The sequence below is a fragment of the Chelonia mydas genome, chromosome 5, assembly GCF_015237465.2.
Source record: "Chelonia mydas isolate rCheMyd1 chromosome 5, rCheMyd1.pri.v2, whole genome shotgun sequence".
Taxonomy (NCBI): domain Eukaryota; kingdom Metazoa; phylum Chordata; order Testudines; family Cheloniidae; genus Chelonia; species Chelonia mydas.
The window spans coordinates 100,730,533-100,753,128 of NC_051245.2; the positions used below are offsets into that span (position 1 = coordinate 100,730,533).

At 44.6% G+C, this 22,596-nt stretch overlaps 1 protein-coding gene across 1 annotated transcript in view; it reads left to right on the forward strand.

Annotated features, from left to right (window-relative positions):
• Positions 1-22,596, forward strand: part of LOC102933512 (programmed cell death 1 ligand 2) — a 31,576-nt gene that overhangs the window by 4,137 nt on the left and 4,843 nt on the right. Inside the window, exons 2-6 of the mRNA XM_007065600.4 lie at positions 13,181-13,249; positions 18,221-18,583; positions 20,594-20,875; positions 21,542-21,679; positions 22,356-22,397. Of these exons, the coding sequence (XP_007065662.2) occupies positions 13,195-13,249; positions 18,221-18,583; positions 20,594-20,875; positions 21,542-21,679; positions 22,356-22,397 (880 nt within the window). The 5' untranslated portion in view covers positions 13,181-13,194. The remainder of the gene's footprint in view (positions 1-13,180; positions 13,250-18,220; positions 18,584-20,593; positions 20,876-21,541; positions 21,680-22,355; positions 22,398-22,596) is intronic.

Consider the following 22,596-nt stretch of genomic DNA (forward strand, 5'->3'; position numbering starts at 1 on the left):
AATCTCAGTCTTTGATGTTTTTCTCCCCAAGTGTGTGTGTGTGTACATGTGTGTGTTTGTACGTGTGTATACGCTGATGGATTTAATGGAAACATTTTATAATGATAACGAGAGACTCTCAGGAATGGTGATACTGTTATAGTATCAAGCTCACTTAATATCAACATATTTTATAGATTATCCCATTTCATGGAAATTTGTTTTCAATGGACCAAATCATTTTGCACTAGTTCAGCGTAATGGTGTCTATTTAATCTTAATTGGCATTAAGTAATATCCTGTTTAATGTTAATTGAAAACAAATTATTTCCTGTTCCAAAGGCACCTAAGGTCTTCCGTTAAGCAAACCCATTAATTCTGGCAGGTAGAATTTAGCCCTTTATATCAATTATTGTATGTGCTATAAGTGGAGTATTTTCATTTTTCAAATAACAGTATTATGTTCTCAGTCTAGTTGCATAGTTTCCATGTACAAGTATGTGAACAACGTTAAGGGAAGATTAGACCAATGATTTCCATTTTTAGTATTACAGAATTGAATAAAAATGCCCTTACTTCTGTGATTTCTATTTCAGTCTGAGGATTTTTAAATAAGCTTGTTGGGAAATAATGAATAATGTCAATATATGTTGGAACAAATTGGAATTAAATTAAATTATCTGTATACTTCACTTAGGTACTGATTGTGCAAAAATTACTTATTACTTGTGTGACAAAGGACCACCTATGTAAATAAGGGTTTGTACAAACAGGCCCTGAAGCTGGAAGAGGGCTACATTCTCTAGTAACGCAGTTCATAGAACAACTTAAAGAACACAATCCAAATTTAACTGATAGGTCCTGCTATGTGTGGAAAAGGATGAGATTAAAGAGCAAGGGCAAAATTCTTTTCTCAGCTATGTGTACATCTAAGAATAAGAATTTAGTTCTTAGCACAACTCATGATAGGTACTCAGCTTAGGTAAGAGACTGGCTCTTAGTGTTGGCTCTCATTCGTTATATTGGCCTCCTTACTGCACTGACATGTTGCTATATGTAAAAGAGTTTCACAACATATTAAATAGTATCACCACACCTTTGTTGTGCAAATTATTGCTTAATTCTGTGGTAAGTGGGCTGTTCAGATATTGCAATGATCCACCTCTCTAAGAAGCTAGAGAGATGGATGGATGGGAGGGGGCAGGGCCAGATTAACCTTTTGTGGACCCTCATGGGGGCAATGGAGCATGGTGTGGGGGGGCTGGCCCCTGGAGCGTGGGGCCGGACAGGGGTATGGCATGGCAGGGGCAGCCCTGCTCTGCCCAGCCCAATGCGAGGCCACTATTTACAAACTGGCAGTTGCCAGACGCACAGTGGCCCTCCTGGCCCTGTGCTGCCAGCATGCCCCTTCCCCTCACAGGGCGCGCCATGCCGCACCACACATCCCCCCTGCCCAACACTGGAACACCCCCCACACCTGATTCCCTATGGCCAGAGCCCCCTCGGGCGCTCTATGGCCTGCACCCACCTCAGACCCTGCCACAAATGCACAGGGCCCTGCACACCACCACTCCTGTCCAGTGCCCCTCTGCCCACAGCCCCACCACAACTGCCCAGCACCGCACACAGAACCTCCACTCCCTAGTGCCTCAACATACAGATCTTCCCCGCTCCCTCACAGCCCAGCACCCGCCCCAGGTCCCCCAGAGATCCACTCCCCCACCCCCTGCCTCCCGGCCGCACTCATCAGCCCTGCTGGGAGGCGACTGTCTCTGCCGGGCTGAGTTGCCAGTGCAGCCAGGGCTGGTCCCGGGGCAGAGAATCACTCTGGCCCCCCGGGAGTGGCACAATCAGCCAGGCCAGGGCCTGCCCCAGCCAGCCTCCTTCAGGACCCACTTGCCTGGAGGGGCCCAGCCAAGCCCCCCACACTGCCCCCCATCAACTGGCTGAGACTGGCCAGGCTTCTGCACCAGTCCCAGGCGGCTCAGCACCAGGGAGACAGGTGGGGCCGCACAGGTGGTGGGAAGCAGAGACTGCCCCGGAGATGGAGATGCACTGGGGTCTGGCCGGGGGCAGAGAGAATCATAGAAAATTAGAGTTGGAAGAGACCTCAGAAGGTCATCTAGTCCAACCCCAGCCAGGCTTTGTCAAGCCAGGCTTAAAAACCTCTGTGGATGGAGATTCCACCACCTACCTAGGTAACCCTTTCCAGTGCTTCACCATCCTCCTAGTGAAATAGTTTTTCCTAATATCCAACCTAGACCTCCCCGACTGCAACTTGAGACCATTGCTCCTTGTTCTGTCATCTGCCACCACTGAGAACAGCCTAGCTCCATCCTCTTTGGAACCTCCCTTCAGGTAATTGAAAGCTGATATCAAATCCCCCCTCACTCTTCTTTTCTGCAGACTAAATAAGCCCAGTTCCCTCAGCCTCTTCTCATAAGTCATGTGCTCCTGCCCCCTAATCATTTTTGTTGCCCTTCGCTGGACTCTCTCCAATTTGTCCACATCCTTTCTGTAGGGGGGGGCCCAAAACTGGACACAATACTCCAGATGTGGCCTCACCAGTGTTGAATAGAGGGGAATAATCACTTCCCTTGATCTGCTGGCAGTGCTTCTACTAATGCAGCCCAATATGCCATTAGTCTTCTTGACAACAAGGGCACACTGTTGACTCATATCCAGTTTCTCATCCACTGTAATCCCGAGGTCCTTTTCTGCAGAACTGCCGCTTAGCCCATCAGTCCCCAGCCTGTCGCAGTTCATGGGATTCTTCCATCCTAAGTGGAGGACTCTGCACTTGTCCCTGTTGAGCCTCATCAGACTTCTTTTGGCCCAAACTTCCAATTTGTCTAGGTCACTCTGGACCCTATCCCTACCCTCCAGTGTATCTACCTCTCCCCGCAGATTAGCGTCATCCACAACCTTGCTGAGGGTACAATCCATCTCATCATCCAGATCATTAATGAAGATGTTGAACAAAACTGATCCCAGGACCTAAATTCCCTGTAAGCTGTGCGACCATGCAGCAGCCTATTTAGCACCGCACAGGTGCTCAGGGAACCCACCTGGGGACCTGCTGTGGCTGGGGACTGGCTGGGGGAGGAGTGCCCCTCCCCCAGCCTAGCCAGGCCTCCAACCTGCCATGGCCTGGGCGCCTGGCCCTGCTGGGGCGGCCTGGCCCAGCCCCAGCCATGGCCTGGACCCAGGAAAGGCCTGCACCAGCCCAGACCCAGGTGCGGCTCGGGCAGCACAGACCCAGGAGTGGCCCAGCCCGGCCCACACTGAAGCACGGGCAGAGCAGCCTGGCCCAGACTAGACCCAGGTGCAGCCGGGGTGGCACAGACCCAGGTGCGGCTCGGGGCAGCGCAGACCCAGGAGTGGCCCGGCCCAGCCCAGACCCAGGTGGCCTGGGACCGCATGGACCTAGGTGCGGCCAGAGCGGCCTGGCCTAGCCCAGACCCAGGCATGGCCAAAGCAGTGTGGCCCGGCCCTAGCCATGGCCAGGGCGGCGTGGACCCAGGTGCACCCAGGGTGGCATGGCCCAGGCTGGCCCCAGACGCGGCCAGAGCAGTGTGGCCCAGCCCCAGCCCCAATCCCAGGAAAGGCGGTGCAGCCTGGACCCAGGCACAGCTGGAGCGCCCCTTCCCTGGCCCAAACCCAGCCCCGGCCCGGACCTGCTGGGGCCAGGGCAGGGGCGCCTATCCTGCAGCCCCAACGCCGGAGCTGCCATAGTGGGGAGACACGCCTCTCCCTCACAGCCCAGGTGTTGCTGCAGGGAAAGAGAGCTGGGGGGAGTCCTCTCTTCTCACCGTAGCCACGGACCCCCCTTCCGCACCCGAAACCCCTCATCCCTCACCCCAGAGCCCGCACCCCCAGCCGGAGCCCTAACACCCCTGCACCGCAACCCTCACATATCACCTCCATATTGGTGCACATAACAAAATTAATTCCACACATGGGTGGGAAAAATTAGCAGGAACACTGCCCAGGATTGACCCCTGGGGCATTCCGCTTGATACTGGCTGCCAACTAGACATCGAGCTGTTGATCACTATCTGTTGAGCCCGATGATCTAGCCAACTTTCTATTCACCTTATAGTCCATTCATCCAATCCATACTTCTTTAACTTGCTGGCAAGAAGCCGGCGGGTGGGGCAAAGGGGTGGAGAGGAGTCCTCGGCCGGCTGGTGGGCAGGCCAAGAGGAGCAAGTGGTGGGTGGGGTTGGGGGGACGGGGGGCTGGCGGGGTCTCAGGGCACAGTGCAAGCAAGCAGGCAGGGGCCTCTTCTGAGCATGGGCCCGGCTCCATGGAGCCGCTGGTGCCATTGTAAACCCGACACTGGGAGGGGGACACAAAGAACACCTTCCCTCTGGCTGGCTGGGAGCAGGGAACACATTAAATCCTCTGCAAAGATGGTGGAGCTACCAGTCTGATATACACAACTTGGGAGCTGCCAGGAGCAATTCTGGATGACTCACTGCTGGGGACAGTTTTATTTCCCGAAAAACGAGTAAAGTTGAGGTTATTTCCTCTTATACCCCCTCCAATGTTACCAGAATCTCTGCTATAGTAAAAGCAGTGCTCCCATGTTTCAGTTTCTAAAGGCCGGATTCTGATACCCTTCATTGTGGTGAATAAAATCTCGCTCTATGAATATCCCATTGAAGTCAGTGAAACCACTTATGGAGTAGGATGTTACCAGTGATCCCTGGTGGCTTTTTGGTGTATCCGTGGTGCCTTTTCAAGCCAATATGTATAACTGAAGGTGGGATCATCAATGACGCATCGCCCCCTGGCTCCACCACTGCTCACAATCTGGCTCCACTACTGAGTGTTACCCGATGTGAAATAGGGTGCCAGAATCTGTCACCCAAGGAATGTATAACTTATCTAAGACTTTCCTTAGATCTTGGAGAAGAGGGGTAAATTTGTATATTTCTTCTTAGAGTCCCTTGTACATTACTATATTGTCTCACTGCTGACTGCGTAAGAGTTGTATAAGTCAGAAAAATCCAATTGTTGATGACCTTTGATACAAACTTCTACCATGTATATAAACAAAACATCAATATTTTAGCAATGGGCTTCCATCTTAGCTGGTGATAAGTTCCATGTCTCAGCAGTGTGTGTGTTCAAAGAGGGAAGATGGAGTGAGGCGGGGGGAAGGGAAAGGGACCCAGGACTCTATTTGTTTCCCCATTTAAGCAAAAATGTTTCCTCAAAATCATAATTAAGGAAGGAGGCAAAACCACTTGCAAGCAAACTTATTTAAAGTGCAGTTCACTAGAAATGTGTTCCTTAAAAATATGCTGAGTGGATGATTGTAATATAGAGCCTAGAATCCAGCCCATGTAATTTGAAATGGGGCTGTAGGGCAGACAAGGGAACTGGGAATGTATCTTCCCCTACAGGAAATTTTTCAAAAATACTTGAGAATTGGTGCATTCCAATGGCAAACGATTTGCTTGACTACCTGTCATCTCATGCAAGGACTGAATCCAGAGAAGTGGTGAATTTCACCAGAGGGTGGGAAATTACCCAAAGCATCCCTTTGATTTGGTGGTGGAATTTTAACAAGGTACTATCACTAACCCAACCCTTCCCCTCCCCGTCCCATTTAGCACATTACTGAGAAAATACCTTCAGTTATGTGCCTTTTGGTCCCCGAAAAGACCCACAAGTGTCGGTGGTAATTTGAGCCTAGTACTTGTGAAATAGGAAGGCTGTTGTAAAGAGGATTATGGATTCTTTGCCTTCCTTTCTCACACACATTCTGTCAGTCTCTCATACTCACAGTCCTGCTCACGCTTTCAGTCTCTGGCTATGTCTTCACTTCAGCCTAGCCCCATGATAGGAAATCACAAGTTAGCTGTCTCACTTTATCCTAACTCAATAGAGTGCTTCACACTGTAGTTGAGAAGTCAAGTACCAGACACTTGCTGTCACATGCCATGTCCACACTGGCACTGAATCTAATTGTGAGAGATACACAGCTCTCTGAGTGCGTGTCCCATGGTTCACAGCACCACAAACACACTGCTCCACTCTATGCTCACTTTCGCAGGGCACTGTGGGACAGTTATTCTGTCCTCTCTGGGAATTGTGGGCAGAAATGGCCTAGGCCTGGAAATTCATTTTTGGGCCATGACCCAAGCTGGTGTGCTGGTGTGCTGTGTCGTTCTTGTGCTCTAAAGTATAGATCTCACTTGTCCAAACAACCGAGACCAACTGCTGCTGTTTTTTATGGAGGCCATGTTTCTTTGGTGTTCTTCCGGACAAGCTGGCACCAAAAAATGGTGACTGTGTTACAGAGGTGGCGTTTTGGCTTGGAGAACCCAGCAGATTGTTGTTACAAGCAGGAGACAAAACCAGCACCATGAGAACATGGTCACATGGACCCAGCTGCTACTGTCCTCCATGGCAGACCCCTCGCTCCCCCCTCCCTCCCCCCACAATGCTGATTTCCACTTCTGGATCAGGATCACAAGCACAAGGTGATGGACTACATCATGATGAATACATGGGATGACCAGCAGTGGACACAGAACTTTCATATGAGGATAGCCACATTTCTGGAATTGTGTTAGGAGTTTTCCCTGGCCCTCGAGCACGAGGACACTCTGAGGAGAAAGGTAATATCGGTCCAGAAATGTGTTTCTATCACTCTGTGGAAGCTGGCAGCCCCATGTTGTTACTGATCTGTTGGCAATCAGTTCATGGGTTGGCAACTTCACCTTTGGCACAATGGACATGGAGGTTTGCAAGGCAATTACTCCTGTGCTGGCCCCCAGAGTTGTAAAAGTTAGAAAAATCCCTGAAATAATTGCGGGGTTTGAATGGCAATGCTTCCCCGGCATCAGGAGCTGTTGTATAGTATACCCATCTTGCTACGTTAGAGCAAGTAAGTACCTTAACCAGAAAGGATACTACACTGCCATCTTGGCAGATTAATGGACACCTACAGAGGATGCATGGATAGAGCGCACGATGCCAGGATGTTCCAGAGGTCTGGCTTATTTCAGTATGGGCAAACTGATTCTTTATTCCCTCCTAGTGATATTGAAACAGAGGTAGAGTGTAAAGGATAGAGCTGATTCGGAGTTGTTCCATGGTTCCTTAACTTGCTCTAGCCCCAGCCAGAGTTGTCCATAAATTGGGGGACATAGTATCTTGGAGGTGAAACTCTGGGACTAGGCATGGGTCAGCAGAATAGCTTTGAGCTGACTGGCTCATGATATGGAAAAGTCTTAAACACGTCCCTCTGGAATGCCAGAACCTTCCTGCTCCCCCAAAATTTCACTTTGATAGGGGAGCCTTTTTTACCAGGGGGAAAGGAAGAGAGGGCAGTCCCAGAGAAATCAGCATTCGTAATTATGCCAAACTAGTACCAGGCTATTGTGCTCACAAAATGTTGGGGAAACTGAGGCACAATGGTCAACTCAGTTGCCAAAGGTCTCAGCATGAGTGAGTGGCAGAGCCGGAAACACAAACTAGGGATGGAACTCTGGCACCACTGAAGTCAATGGGAGTTTTAACGCCACTAACTTCAATGAAGCCAGGATTACATCCTAGGTTTCCGGGCCCTCTGTCCATTGAACTGTCCTCAGGTCTATGCCTAGACAGTTGAGACTGGCTTGAGACCAAACCCCAGGTCTGAATGCCCCCGAACTCCGGCAAGTCTGGACCCAGATCTGGATCAGAACTTGGTAGATAGCTCCTCCCAGTACGTTCGCTGAGGTGAATGCACTGTGTTAACATTCCAACAAGTAAATGTCTGTACCCAACTATGATTTACTGAGGGGGAAAAATAGGAAGTGGTGCTTCCAAGCAACTAATAAAATGTATAAACATCAGAACTGCCCTGGAATTTCCCCTTCCTTTTGGTTTGTGGGACCCAATGAATATGTTATAGTGATGAAGCAGATCTAGCTGAGTTCTTTTACAAAAGGGACAGCAGGAAAAACTGGGTCCTGGCATGTACCCTGAGCCATTTCCCTATCTGTCAAAGACTTGTAGCCTTCCAATTGCTTTTATTTTCCTTCTAAGGAAAAAACTCCTTAGAAAAGAATTAATTTTCTTTTCATTAACTTCAGAGAGTTAAGGGCACTAAGCAGGCTCCGGCTGTAGAGTCCTGGTTTTCAAATGTGCTGCATATCCAAAATTCCAAGGGAAGTGAAAGAGTGCTGTGGGTGCTCATTACCTCTGAAAATTAAGCCTTAAATCCTAATCTAACCCTTCTTTTAATAACCTCAGGTGTCAGTGTCTATGACTGCCTCTGATGTCTCTCACACACATTAGTTACTCTCAACTCCAGCTCAGTACAATAAAATTTTATTTTGTACAGCCTCTTTCATTGAAAGTATATGTCAAAACACTTTATGGAGTATAGTGTATTTTACAAATGACTTTATACTGAAGAATGTATGACAGCATATGATATGGCACAGAACACAGCAAAGCTTGCAGCCACAAGGTTAATAACAGAGGGAGAAACTATATGAGATTTTAAAAGAGATGCATTGACAAGTGATGAGGAAGAAAGATATAGAAAGTCTGTCGATGCTGTGGAGTTGAAGGCTCTTGCACCAACAGTGGAGAAATTCTGGGAAGGGGCAGAGGGGAAGCTGGTGCTAACAGAGCAGCAGGAATGGCAAGGTTAGGAGAAGACTAGAAAGAGATAAGGTGCATAAAGTTGGCAGAAATGTATTTCTTCTTGTGTTTGAGGTTACTAGCCTATTACTATCTTGAATAGTTTTGTGACATCCGATGACTCTACAACTCTCAGAACATTTAAGAACTTAGTCATGTCCCCTAATCTCTTTTCCAATGAACACAATACACCTAAAGTCCCTAACCTCTCGTTGTAATTATGCCACCCAAGATCCTTATCATCTTCACTGCTTCCTTCTATACTTTTTCTGGTGCGTCAATAACTTTCCTGTAATCTGGTGCCCAGATTGTCTACAGTATCCTAGGGATGATTTCCCTCACTGCTGTTCATATGGTCCCATATGGTCCCCAGTCTATTTATCCAGCCTATTTTTTAAACTTTCATCAGTTCTGACAGACACTGAATCATAGAGTATGAAAGTTAATCATAGAAATTGGGCTAATTAGATCATGAAGTGCATCACAAGCCAGTGAAGAATTAGGAACATAGAAATTGCCAGACGGTTTCAGATTCATTTTGTCCATTTAGTCCAGTTCCTATCTCCAAATGTGGTCAGTACCAGACACTTCAGAGGAAGATGTAATAACTCCACAGTAGGCAGATGTGCAACAGAGATTGCTGTAAGCTCTAAAGCTTGACATTTCTATCACGTCCCATTTTTTGCATTAACTGTTAAAATTGTGGATGTTCTTGTATTCCATATAAATGTTCAGTTCCTTTTTGTCTTTTATTAAGTTCTTTGCCTCAGTGGCATCCCGTGCCAATGAGTTACACAGTCTGATTATGCACTGAGCGCTAAAGGCTTTTTAAATCAGTATTTAGTTTTCTACCTTCAATTTCATTTCCATGTTCCCTATAGTACCTTTTATTTTATTTTATCTACTTCAGTGATGACAATAACAATGATTATGGTAGCCCTCAGAGGCCACAAGAAGAAATTGGAGCCCTATCATTCAAGGCATAGTAAATATATATAACAAAATGACAGTCCCTGTCCCAGAGAGCTTACAATCTAAATGTAAGAAGAGAGACAACAGACAGATACATTTGGAGGGTTGGGGGGACGAGCAGAAGGTATCAGTGAGACAATTTATATTAAAGTTCCAAGTGATGGGGCTTCCACCACTTCCCTTGGAAGTCTGTTCATTTGATTGCTCCTAGCTGTGAGGCTGCCTTCTTTTACCACCCCGGTAATTTCTCCCCCTCCTTGGTTATTCAATTTAAATACTTGTTGCTTAGTCAACCTACATGGATTTAATTGTTGTAGTCTTTCCTTGTAAGTGGTTCCCTCTTGAATCATGAACCCTTTTGTTACTCTTCTTGGAACTCCCTCTAATTTGTCAATATCTGACTAGTAGTGAATATCATTAATGTGTTATTTCCCCTCCCATATAAGATCATGGAGATGTTAAATAAGACTTGCCATTACACAAGTCTCTGCTGCTCCTCACTGCAAGCCCCCTTCCAATATCACAAGTAACATTTTTCATACCTAAGGCTATGTTTTAGGCATGGGCATTTTTAGTAAAAGTCATGGACAGGTCACAGGCAGTAAACAAAAATTCACAGCCTGTGACCTGTCCATTATACTTTATACCCCTAACTAAAACTTTGGCAGGGGGCTGTGGGTGATCGGGGGTGGGGGGGGCGGTCGGGGCACCGTGGGTACTGGGGGAGGTGGCCTGGGACCCCCGCTGGTGCAGGGAGGGGCATGGCCCATGGCCTGCTGCCCAGGACCCCTGTTGGGGCTGGGGGGGGCAGTTGGCAGGGCTGGCAGGGGCACCCTACCTGGCTTCGCATGTCCCTGCAGCTCCTAGGCGGCAGAGAAGCCAGGGGGCTCTGCGCACTGCTCCCACCACAAGCACTGGCTGTGCAGCTCCCATTGGCGAGGAACCGCAGCCAATGGGAGCTGCAGGGACATGGCCTGTGGGCATGGCCAGCATTCAGCGCAGAGCCCCCTGGCCCCTCTGCTGCCTAGGAGCTGCAGAGCCATGCCAGTGGAGACAGAAAGCTCCCCATCCTGAGGTAAGCGCCCCCCCATACCTTCCAACCCCCTGTCCCTAGCCCTGAGCCCCCTTCCACACACCCCAACTGCTGCTACTGGTCCAGGGGCTGCCCGAGGGGCTCCCCTGAGCCAGCACCAGCGGCTGCAGAAGTCATGGAAGTCACGGAAAGTCACAGAATCTGTGACTTCCATGAGCTCCGTGACAGACTCACAGCCTTATTCAAACCCTCTCCAGATTTGAATTATTTTTTAGAGTAAGATCTGCTAAATGCTTTACTGAAATCCAAATATGTTATTACCTACCATGTTTCTCTTCATCCACTGTTTTTGTAACAGAAAAAAAAGTTATTTTTCCTCACCAATGCACCCATTGCAAATAATTCAGATCTTAACCCACATTGTGAACTAGAGAGCTTCAATGATTGGGAGAGCCATGGAATTCACACAGTTGGCCAGCTATTCAGTAAAGAAACTTATTTAGAGGTCAAAACTAACTTTAAGTGGTCCAGTCTCCCCTGGTGCCAGTATTTTCAAGTCAGGCACTAGGTTTTTCAACTTTCTGGAAAACCTGTTTTATACAGAAAGCTAACTTTAATAGAAGCGATTGTGTCCGGTCAATTAGGAAACAAAAAAATTATAACTAATTTATATCAATCGTTGCAGACAGCTTTCCCAACAAAAAAGTGCCCATATATGACACACTGGGAGAAAGGATATGGATAGACAAATAGCCTCATAGGAATGTGGTTTGATTTTGAAAAGACAACCAGCAACCTCACTCTGTAGCACAATAAAATAAATTTCTTTAAAATACTATTTCAATGGTACCCCACACCAGTCAGGTTAAAAAATATAGAGAGAAACTGAATGCGGATAAATATTGGAGAAATTGTGGTGAAAGAGGAGATTTTATGCATATATGGTGGACATGTCCAGTCATTAGAGAATTTTGATGCAGTCCATAACCAAGTATCCCAAACTGTTGGATATTTATTACCAAATGTTCTTTGGTAATCCTGCTGGAGCTTCCTAGTGGAAATGGTCACACAAAAGGAAATGAAGAATTAATTTCTCATCTGCTAGTAGCAGCTTGGTTATTGGTAGCTACTCATTGGAAAAAGAAAAAAAGCCTAACCAATGAGGAATGGTTCAAAAAAAATGGAAGGTTTTGGTTATGGAAAAAATAACTCCCCAATTATATACCCAGCAAAATAGACAGAGGACAGATAGATACTTAGATATCTAAGTTATTGGTTATCTAAGACTCTGAGAATTCACAATTTTCAGTGAAGGCTGAGGGAGCTGCAAGATCACAGTGCTGCTGAAAATCAAGTCCCAGGCATCTCAAGTTAGGCACCAAAAAAACTGACTCAAATCTAATACCCATATTGTTCTGGTGAGGTCAAAAACTTCTCCATGTATTCTTTATTTCCTTATGTTTATTTCTGTGTCTATTTTGTTGGCTTTATTGGTTGTGTGTCTGTGTCTGCTTGATTTTATGAAAATAAAACCTGTTCCTTATTTCCCATCTCACTAGCTCTGGCATTCCTGGTTATTTAAGACTATTTCATTCCATTGCTTTTTCTTTTGTTTACCTGTTTGTATGAAAAAAGTACAAAGAATAGTCTCTTTGTTAATAATCAATGGCACAAAAGGCTGCCCACAATAAAACTGGATTTATTCCTTTCAGATGCATTATTTATGGGCTGTCTTTTTATTGTCAATACAGTATGGTACTTTGTGGCACGTACTGTAGCAAGACTGCATGCAGAGAGAACAGACTGTTTTCCACTCCAGAAAGTCCCAGAAAGTCACGAAAAATCTAACCTCTTTTGACCAGACTAAAGGCCAGACTTTCCCTGGCCTTTGCATGGGTGAGTGGGAGAGAGGATAGAAGGAGGCCTCACTATCCCTTGTGTGTCCTACATTGAGACCTAAAACAAGTACAGGCCATGAGCACAGAGGTCTCATGTGAAAACTCCACTAAAAGGGTGACTGGGGTTGAGAGGAGATGAAGTCAGGGCTATTCTACTATCAAGCCACAGAGCATGCCAGACTCCTTCAGCTATGGGAGTTTGGGAAGTATGTTTATCCATGTACAAAGCTTTACAGACTATGAAAATTCATCTTCAGTTGCTTATAATATTCATGGGTACAGTTTCAAAGTGGAGTTATTGTAGTTACTGTAAGAAATAATCCTGGAAAGTAACTGGTGTCGATAAGTCCCCTGGACTCTTTTGAAATCATAAAGGCTCAGGTGCGGCGCTCTAAAAGCGGTTTCCCTGTTTTCAGTGTCAGAGTTCAGTGTACCATAATATACGGCATGTGCCTGTGCGTCATTATACTCCAGAAAGTTACTTGATTCAGTCAGCATGTAAGATCCTATTTATATTTTCTGACTTCTAAGAACCTTGGAAAGTGGTTTAACTTTTAATGGTAACTTTATGGTAAAGGAGTTTGTTACATCTCAGCATGATAAGGCAGTTGTGAAAATTTAAGTTGCTAATATTGTTGTATTTTAGACTCCTCTGAGAAAATGTTCAGAATCCTGCCAATCCTGATACTGGAAGTGCAGCTGTACTTGATAAGAGGTAAGAGATCTTCTCTTTTAACTAAAAGAAAAGGAGTACTTGTGGCACCTTAGAGACTAACAAATTTATTTGAGCATAAGCTTTTGTGAGCTACAGCTCACTTCATTGGATGCATAACTGTCATCAATATAACTGGCATAAGAATACAACTTCAGCCTTTATACGTGCATTTCAAAGTCTTCACCAAGATTTGCAAAGGTGACTAGTGATTTTTCAGAGCTCTGTTTTTGGGCATCCAACTGGAGGTGGCTTGTAGGGCAGGGGAGTAGCCATGGGTGGGCCACAGGCCACCCTCTTAGCACCCAGGCCCACCCCTGTAGCCCCGGCTCTGCTCCGGCCCCAGCGCTTGCCCCGCTCCGCCTGCCCACCTGGTGCTCCAGCTGGGGACTAGTGTCGAGAGCTCACCCCATTCCTGCCCGCAAGCCCCCATGCCCCAACCCCGCTCCCCAGCTGGAGTGCTGGGCAGGCAGAGTGGGGTAAGCCCCTGTACCCCAACCCCACTCCCCGGGGTGCCCGACTGGGCCCTGGGGGCCCCTGGCCAGCATGTCCATTGCCTCTCGCAAGACGGGCTGGAGAGAGTGGGGGGGGGGGAAGCGGCCCCAATTCCTCCTGCCCCGCCGCCCCTGCCCTCTGTCATTGCCCACCCACCCAAGGTCAGGGCCCACCCAAGTATCCCATCCTGGCTACACCATTGTTGTAGGGGCCAGATTTTCAAAGGGTAGGTGCTCAGCACTTCTAAAAATCAGGCTCCTTTAAGAAATCTCATATTGGGCATCCAAAAATGGAAACATCCACAATCACTAGTGACTTTTAAAAATCTTGGGTGTTTCCTTCCAAGTGGCACCCATCAACTTTTCCATAAACGGCCATTTTCTTAACAGAGACATTTTCCTTCACGCATATCCACTGATCCTTTTGTCTTTTCCTCTCTATCTAATCTATTTATCTAATCTAGCTACTTCATGTGACACCTCCATCACCATGGCAGCTGACCACCTAAATCATCCAATCCTCATCACCCGAAAATTATCAGGCTTCTAGCTACACAATAACTCAGTCTTTCACATTCAGTGAAACTAAATGACTTTAACTGGATAAGAGAGAAATAAACAAAATAAAAACAAAGGCCTCAAATGAGTCCAATCCTATTATTAAACTGTTAGTAATTATTAAATATTTGATTTGTGGTAACATCAAAGGCCCCACTCAGGATCGAGATCCCATGTACCAGATGTTATACAAATACATAAGAAGACACAGTTATGGACTAGAGACAAGTCAAGGAATAGGCTAGCTGTCCACATAAGGAATGGGCTAGGGAAAATAATTCTTTGGGCCCAGATCTCTGTTGTCCTACTATCCCTCTACCCACTGAGGAATATCTCCAATATAGAGGCTATTTGGATGGTAAAGCCAGCTATGCTGGTCCTTATAGTCCATGTCTTAGGGGCTTCTATCTAAAATACTTATATGGCCCCCATCACTGTAGTATCTGAGTGCATTATAATCTTGAATGTATTTATCCTCACAATACTCCTGTGAAGTAGGGAGGTACTATTACCTCCATTTTACAGGTAGAGCACTGAGGCACAGAAAGACTATGCACCTTGCTCAAGGTCACACAGGAAGTCAATGCTAGAGAGGGGAATTGAACCCACATCTCTTAAGTGTTAGGCTGGCATCTGAACTACAGGACCAGCCTTCCTCTCTAGGCATAGCTATGGGTGTGAGTGTGGGCGAAGCACTGTAGAACCCTGTGTACTCTTGGTTGCTGCAGCTGCCTGTAGAGCAGCGGTTCCCAAAGTGTGGGTCGTGCTTTTAAGTGGGGTTGCGGCAATCCTGAGTGTATGGAGGATGGCATTTTACTGCTCTAATGCAGAGGTGAGCAAACTATGGCCCGCGGGCCACATCTGGCCCGCACGACAGTCCTGCCCGGCCCCTGAGCTCCCGGCCAGGGAGGCTAGCCCCCGACCCCTCCCTTGCTGTCCCCCTTCCCCTGCAGCCTCACCTCACTGCACCGCCAGTGCTCTGGCCCACTGCTCCTGCCGGGCAGCACGGCAGCATGGCTGGCTCTGGCCATGTGGCGGGGCTGCAAGCTCCTGCTGCTCTGAGTGACACAGTAAGGGGGCGGGGGGTCCCAAGAGGGGGTGGTGAGGGGACAAGGAGCAGGGGGGGGTTGGATGGGTCGGGAGTTCTGAGGGGGCAGTCAGGGGGTGGGAAGTGGGAGGGGGCAGACAGGGGTGGATAGGGGGCGGGGGCCAGGCTGTGTGGGGAGGCACAGCCTTCCCTACCCGGCCCTCCATACAGTTTCACAACCCCGATGTGGCCCTCAGGCCAAAAAGTTTGCCCACCCCTGTTCTAATGGCTGCCACTGACAGTTCAGGAGGGTTTCATCATTTCATACAGTTTAAGGCCAGAAGGGATAATCAGAGCATCTAGGCTGACCTCCTGTATATCACAGACCATTAAATTTCACCCAGATGCCCCTATGTTAAGTCCAAAGACTTTCATGAGACCAAAGACTTTCAGTCCTCAGGAGACTAAACTATGTGCTACAGGCAGCAAACTGGAGTGACCAAGGTGCTACCAGTGCCTGAGGTCCCTGCAACGGCAAGAAACTGATTAGGTGAGAGATGTCCAGATACCACACCACATGTTATAGAGGAAGGTGAAAAAAACCCAGGTGCCTGCCAACCTGACCTGAGGGAAATTCCTTCCCAACCCCAAACCTAGTGATCAGATGGACCCTGAGCAAGACCCACCACCCAGGCATCTAGAAAGAGGATTCTCTGTATCCCTGACAACACTGGTTCTCCTCATCTGTTGTCCCATCTCCACTGTAGCCAATCTCTGATGCTTCAGAGGAAGGTGGAAAGAGAAAACAAACACAAGCCTAGAATACATCTACCCAGTTGTACATCAGGAAAAAAAATTCCTTCCTTGCTCCTGCAGGCGACCTGCTGAACCCCCTGAAGCATGAAATTTGATTATAGTCTTAATCTTATATTATATATCTTAATGCACAGCTGCAAGTGTTATGAGCATGTGGAGGTAACACTGTTCTCCCCATGGGCCAATGAAGGAAAATGGTGAATGGGGGATACATAGATTCACAGGTTCCAAGGCCAGAAGGGACCACTATGATGAGCCACCCTGACCTCCCACACACAAAGGCCATAGAATTTCTTCCAGAAGCTGGATTAAAGCATATCTTTTAACCAGATGTCTGATCTCATCTTACAGACTCCCAGCCATGGTGAGTCCACCACCTCCCCTGGAAAGCTGTTCCAAAGTTCTTTTACCCTCTCAGCTAGGAAATTGTGTCTTATTTCAAGGCTGAATTTGACTTATGTCAACTTCCAGTCATTGGATCTTGTTATGCCTTTGGCAGCCATGTTGAAAAACCACCAACTACCAGGATCAATAGAGGATCAGGCAGTGTGGAACTCTGCTCCACCACTTCTCCTTCCTTCATCCCCCACATCCTCCCACATCTGTTCCTCAGAATGACCCACCACACATACAGCTGCGGCTGGCATGACTGTGATAAGAGGTAGTGGAGTTGCCTCTGTCAGCCTTCTGCATACAGAGAGTTCCATTATGCAAAAGGAATTCTTCACTGGCTATCTCTAGACATTGTAAGGCCATTTTGTACTACATAAGCAGTTCAAAGTAGTCTTAGCAGACTAGAGAAGCCAAAATATCTATTAAATACTGCTAAGGATAAAACCTTCACTTTACTTTTTTCTAGACATCCAAATGCAAATGGAATTTACAGCACAAAGATATTCTTTCGCTCTGGTTTATTATTTCACTTTCACCACAAGGTGCAGTTGAAACCATACTTTCTGTGTAAATATGAGATCATAAATGATATAGATAAAAAGGAAAAGCTTGAAACTCTTTTATATCATTCTTCCTTGATGACAATTGCTAACAAGCGAAGCAATGATCACACTGCTAAAAAAAATGAAGTTTTTCCTACTGATATTTCATTAATTTATGACACAAAAGTTGAGGATGCACGAGTAGCTATCTGGATTTCTCTTGATTATCACTATTAATGATTGCTAGCACTACTGCATTAAATCTGCCACTGTATTGTACAGGTGACGTTACAAATAAAATAAAAATAAGATATAAGGAATTTTATAGTGGAAATAACATTATGCATCAAATAAAGTTTTAAGGTGTAAACAGTGTGCAGCAATAAATATTTCAGGCTCATGTGACTGAATGTCTCAAATGTCATGAAATTTAAACTTGGCAGCTAACTAAAGGAATTGTTTTGCCATCCTTTCTCACATGAGCTTGTACCTTGCTCTGCAAGAAGTCCCACTGACAAGATTCATTAGAACTATTCATGGAGTAAGGTGCTACTCCACGTGAGTAAGTGTGGCAGAATCAGAACTGCAGTGATGATTGAAGGCTGCATTGTGTGATGCCTCTGGTCTATAAATTCCTCCAGTAATGTGTACTTACAATGGGCAAAATTTTGCTGTCCTTTGCATATGTGTGTATCCACAGTAAAGCTATTGATTTCAAAGGAGTCGCACTGGATTCACACTGGTGTAAAGGACAAAACAAATTGGCTTAGCATGTCCACAAAGGATTGTTCCTTTTAGAGAAACTTCAGGGTACACAAGGTACCGTAATAATTTTAGACAGGTGCCCCTTGTGTAAATATCCATCCAAAGACAATAATGGGTTGTCTGAGATGCAGAGAACCTCAGTTTGTATCTTCTTCTGTTTTTGTATTTTGGACTCTGACATCAGTATGGAATCAAGTGGATTTGCTATTTACTCACTGTTATCAAGGGGAAACAATTAAAACAATAACAAAGAAAAGGCTGCAAAGTTATAGTCTAACCAATAATTTTGAATGTTTGAATTTCTGACACATTTTGACCCAATGAAAGGAAAAGTCATAACATTTGCTCACTGGGTATCATATGGTTTTGTCTATCTTAGCTTTTTTCACAGTTGAAGTTCCTCAACTACAGTACATTGCAGAATATGGGAGCAACGTGACCATGGAATGCAGGTTTCCAGTGGATGGCCAGTTAAATCTTAAAGACTTAAGTGTCAGTTGGGAGCAAAAAGGGTTAAAAGAGCAAAAACCAAAAGAAGTTTACACTCTTCAAAAGGGGGAGGAAGATCTTAAATCCCAGCACAGAGACTATAGGGGAAGAGCAACATTGTTACGTGACAAATTGAATTTGGGATATTCAGTGCTTCAAATCACCAGCGTAAAGCTGATGGACGCAGGGTCTTACCTCTGTCTCATTGATTATAGAGGAGCTGATTACAAGTACATTACTTTGGAAGTAAAAGGTTAGTGGCTATATAAGACATGAATAATATATTAACTCAAATTTAAAATTCCGCTTCGCAAGATCAGCACTAACACTTTCTGGCTCTACTACAAAGACATTGGGCTCAGTCCTCAGGTATACCTAAGCAATGTTTGAGGTAGCTCTTAGAGGGGGAGTAAAAGTGGCTTTATATCACCTTTCTTTTCCTCTGGATTCTGGAGCCTGTTTCGTCCCCAGCACAACTTGGAGCAGCTTTAGGGCTGCTCTAAATTGTACCATCTTGTAACAGACCAAGTGGGGATTGCCCAAGTAATTGTACCTGTCAGGCCAGGGACCTGTTATTTGAAAGAGCCTAACAATATTAAACATAATTTACACTGATGTAACTGAGGGCAGAATTTGGGTCATGGCCTTTTTTGCTGCTCATAGCATGTCAATGAGATTCTATGTTGAAACCTCTCCTGTGCGATCGTTTAGAGGAAGGGTTTTTTGAAAGGCAAAGAATGGAGATGCCAGTTTTAAAGGATCAGCTGTGTCCTTTGGCTTGTGTTTGCAAGCATCTAGTCATTTTCTTTGTTTCATTCCAATACGGTGATAATGCCACAGCTGTAAGCTAGTGTTACACAAACATTCAAAACACCTGTTTTTCCCTTGGGTGGCCTGAATTGTTCTTTATCATATTACCACTGTTGTATTTATTACAGTAGAGCTTGCAGGCCCCATCAGTGAATGGAGGTCCATTGTGCTGGGCACTAGCTTTCTCTAGATCCATGAATTACAAACACATTATCTAGTAAAAACAATGAGGAGTACTTGTGGCACCTTAGAGACAAACAAATTTATTTAGGCATAAACTTTTTTGGGCTAAAACCCACTTCATCAGATGCATAGAGTGGAAAATACAGTAGGCAGAATATATATATATATACAGTACATGAAAAGATGGGAGCTGCCTTACCAACTGGGAGGTCAGTTCTAACTAGACAATTCAATTAAAGTGGAAGTGAGCTATTATCAACAGGAGAAAGAATCACTTTTGTAGTGGTAATCAGGGTGGCCCATTTCAAACAGTTGACAAGAATGTGTGAGTAACAATAGGGGGAAATTATCAGGGGGAAATTAGTTTTTAGTTTTTGTAGTGACCCATCCACTCCCAATCTTTATTCAGGCCTAATTTGATGGTGTCCAGTTTGCAAATTAATTTCAGTTCTGCAGTTTTTCGTTGAATAAATGGACACAAATCAGACATCAAGAATTATAACATTCAAAAACTAGTAGGAGAACACTTCAATCTCCCTGGACACTCAATAACAGACTTAAAAGTGGAATCCTTCAACAAAAAAACTTCAAACGAGAAACTGCAGAACTGGAATTAATTTGCAAACTAACCACCATCAAATTAGACCTGAATAAAGACTGGGAGTGGATGGGTCACTACAAAAATTAAAAACTAATTTCCCCCTGCTACTTTCCCCCTACTGTTACTCACACGTTCTTGTCAACTGTTTGAAATGGGCCACCCTGATTACCACTACAAAAGTGATTTTTCCTCCTGTTGATAATAGCTCACTTCCACTTTAATTGAATTGTCTCATTAGAACTGACCCCCCACTTGGTAAGGCAACTCCCATCTTTTCATGTTCTGTGTATATATATTCTGCCTACTGTATTCTCCACTCCATGCATCTGATGAAGTGGGTTTTAGCCCACAAAAGCTTATGCCCAAATAAATTTGTTAGTCTCTAAGGTGCCACAAGTACTCCTTGTTGTTTTTGCTGATACAGACTAACATGGCTGCCACTCTGAAACATGATCTAGTGTGGCTCTGCAGGAAGTAGACTGAAGAAAGAATAGACATGGTAGGCCTGACCAATGCATACTATATTCTGCTGCAACATGGCCATCATTTCAAATTGTAGAAACAGTTGTAGATAAGTAACAGTGAAAGAAAGAGGGAGAACGGGGAAGGAATAATGGAAAAAAATAATACATATTTAAAAGCAATTGCACTAAACTTGTTCTTATGCAGCATCTTACACGAGAATAAATGTCCAAATAATGAGTGAACCTGCAGAAGAAGAGTTGGTTTTAACTTGCCAGTCAGAAGGGTTTCCTCTAGCTGAAGTGTTCTGGCAAAATGAGAAGAATCTTAAAGTCAACGTATCTGTAAATACCACCTACACATTGACCACAGATGGACTATACAATGTAACTAGTATGCTGACATTCAAGCCAAATGCTAGTGGAAACTACAGCTGCACATTCTGGAGTAAAGAACTTAATGAAGAAACTTCTTACATTTTCACTTTAGGTTCGTATCTCCTTTTGAACTTTTACATAGGGGTTGCCACAATGTGTGCGTGTGAGTGAGAGAGAGAGAGAGCATTTGTAGAAGCTGATTATATGCTTTAATATTATACTATATATCCTAAAATCAATCTCCAAAATTCCTTCCAAGTAAGTAGTATAGTATTGATTTTTTGGAGATAAAACAAATGAAACATTGTATTTGCTTTTGGAAATCTGGCATTTTACTAGCTGTTTCTGAACCCAGATTAGTTTTGCTGTTAATATACACAATCTTCCCCTGTCACATATTTGCATTTCCTCTTCTAAATTCTAGAATAGCTGCCCTTGCTTAGCTGCCAGTACAATGGTACTCCTCAGTGTATATTTGCAATCTGCATGGTTTTCCATTTTCTGGAATTCTATCCAACTAGTCTTCAATCAGTGCACAGATGATTTATAATAATATTCACTGAGCTGTCATGAATACAATGGGCCTAATTCTCATTTGCAGTACACCACTCTGGCAGCTTAAAGGAGTCTTATTGTAAGTGTAAAAATTTATACCCACCCACTTTAAGGACTCTTTGCTCTGCCTGGTGGTGTAAAGAGGCCTTAGTGTAAATGAGAGTAAGGTCCGATAACTTTATAAACTATATTTCTTTTTTTTCTTCTTTTTTTTTTTTTGTAGCTCGACAAACATCAGTTGTTGGAAAAAAATCTCTGAATTTATTTATCATCCCAACCTGTGTAATAGCAGTTGTTCTCATATCTGCATTAATTATCTTTCTAAAGAGAAAATCACTCACAAAGCTCCATGCCAAAAAAGGTACATTTTGACTTTATTTAGTGGGTCCAATCTCCTAATTTGCTCTTCAGGCCTTTCAGAACAACTAGATGATTTCTACCCACAGTCACTTGACATTTGATTCTTTTGTTTTCCAGAAGAACTCTGATCTAAAGATGACTGATTGTTTCATTGGGTTAGGCTTTACTTCCCTCACCATGAGACACAGGAATTTTATGTATGATTTTTGTTCAGATTAAATAGCTAACACCATGGTGTATGCGCCATACTCTTTACTGAACTATTATTAGCTGGGTTTACTTACTTTATTTATTTTGCTTTTTTTCTTAATGTTTTACTATCTGAAAGAAAACAATAGTGGGAAAGTAATAATGGATAATGGCCTATTATTCAACTCTGATATTGGTAATAAATCACTTCTCCAGTAAACTATACATGCACTTTGATTATCTTAATAAAGAATTTGAATGGAAACAAGATTATGGGCCTAATCTTGCAATTAAGGGCTGTAGGATTTGGCCATAGAGTTGTTGGACAGAAGAACTGTGGAGAAATTTGTTACAGTCTCATGCCAAATATAAGAACACAGATGTTTTGGATATTTAAAAATCTGTTGAATTATATTCTTATGTTTTTAAAGTAGAAACTTTTAAAATAAAATTCTCTAAATCAGATTTGTTCACACTTGCTTTAACAGACAAAAAAAGAAAATGTCTCCAGTTACAGAAAGAAGACAAAAGTAAGTCATGGAATTTTAAACTTCCTGCTTATGACGTTTTCTTTTTAACAAGGGCATTGTCAATATATAAAGAATAAGTCAAATGAGAACACTAAAGAACCACTACGTACTTTAGAGTCTAAATTTGACTTTCCTTAACATTGCTACAAGCCTAGTAGGAATGTTCTCCAGATTCTACATGTAATCCTATGACTTTCCA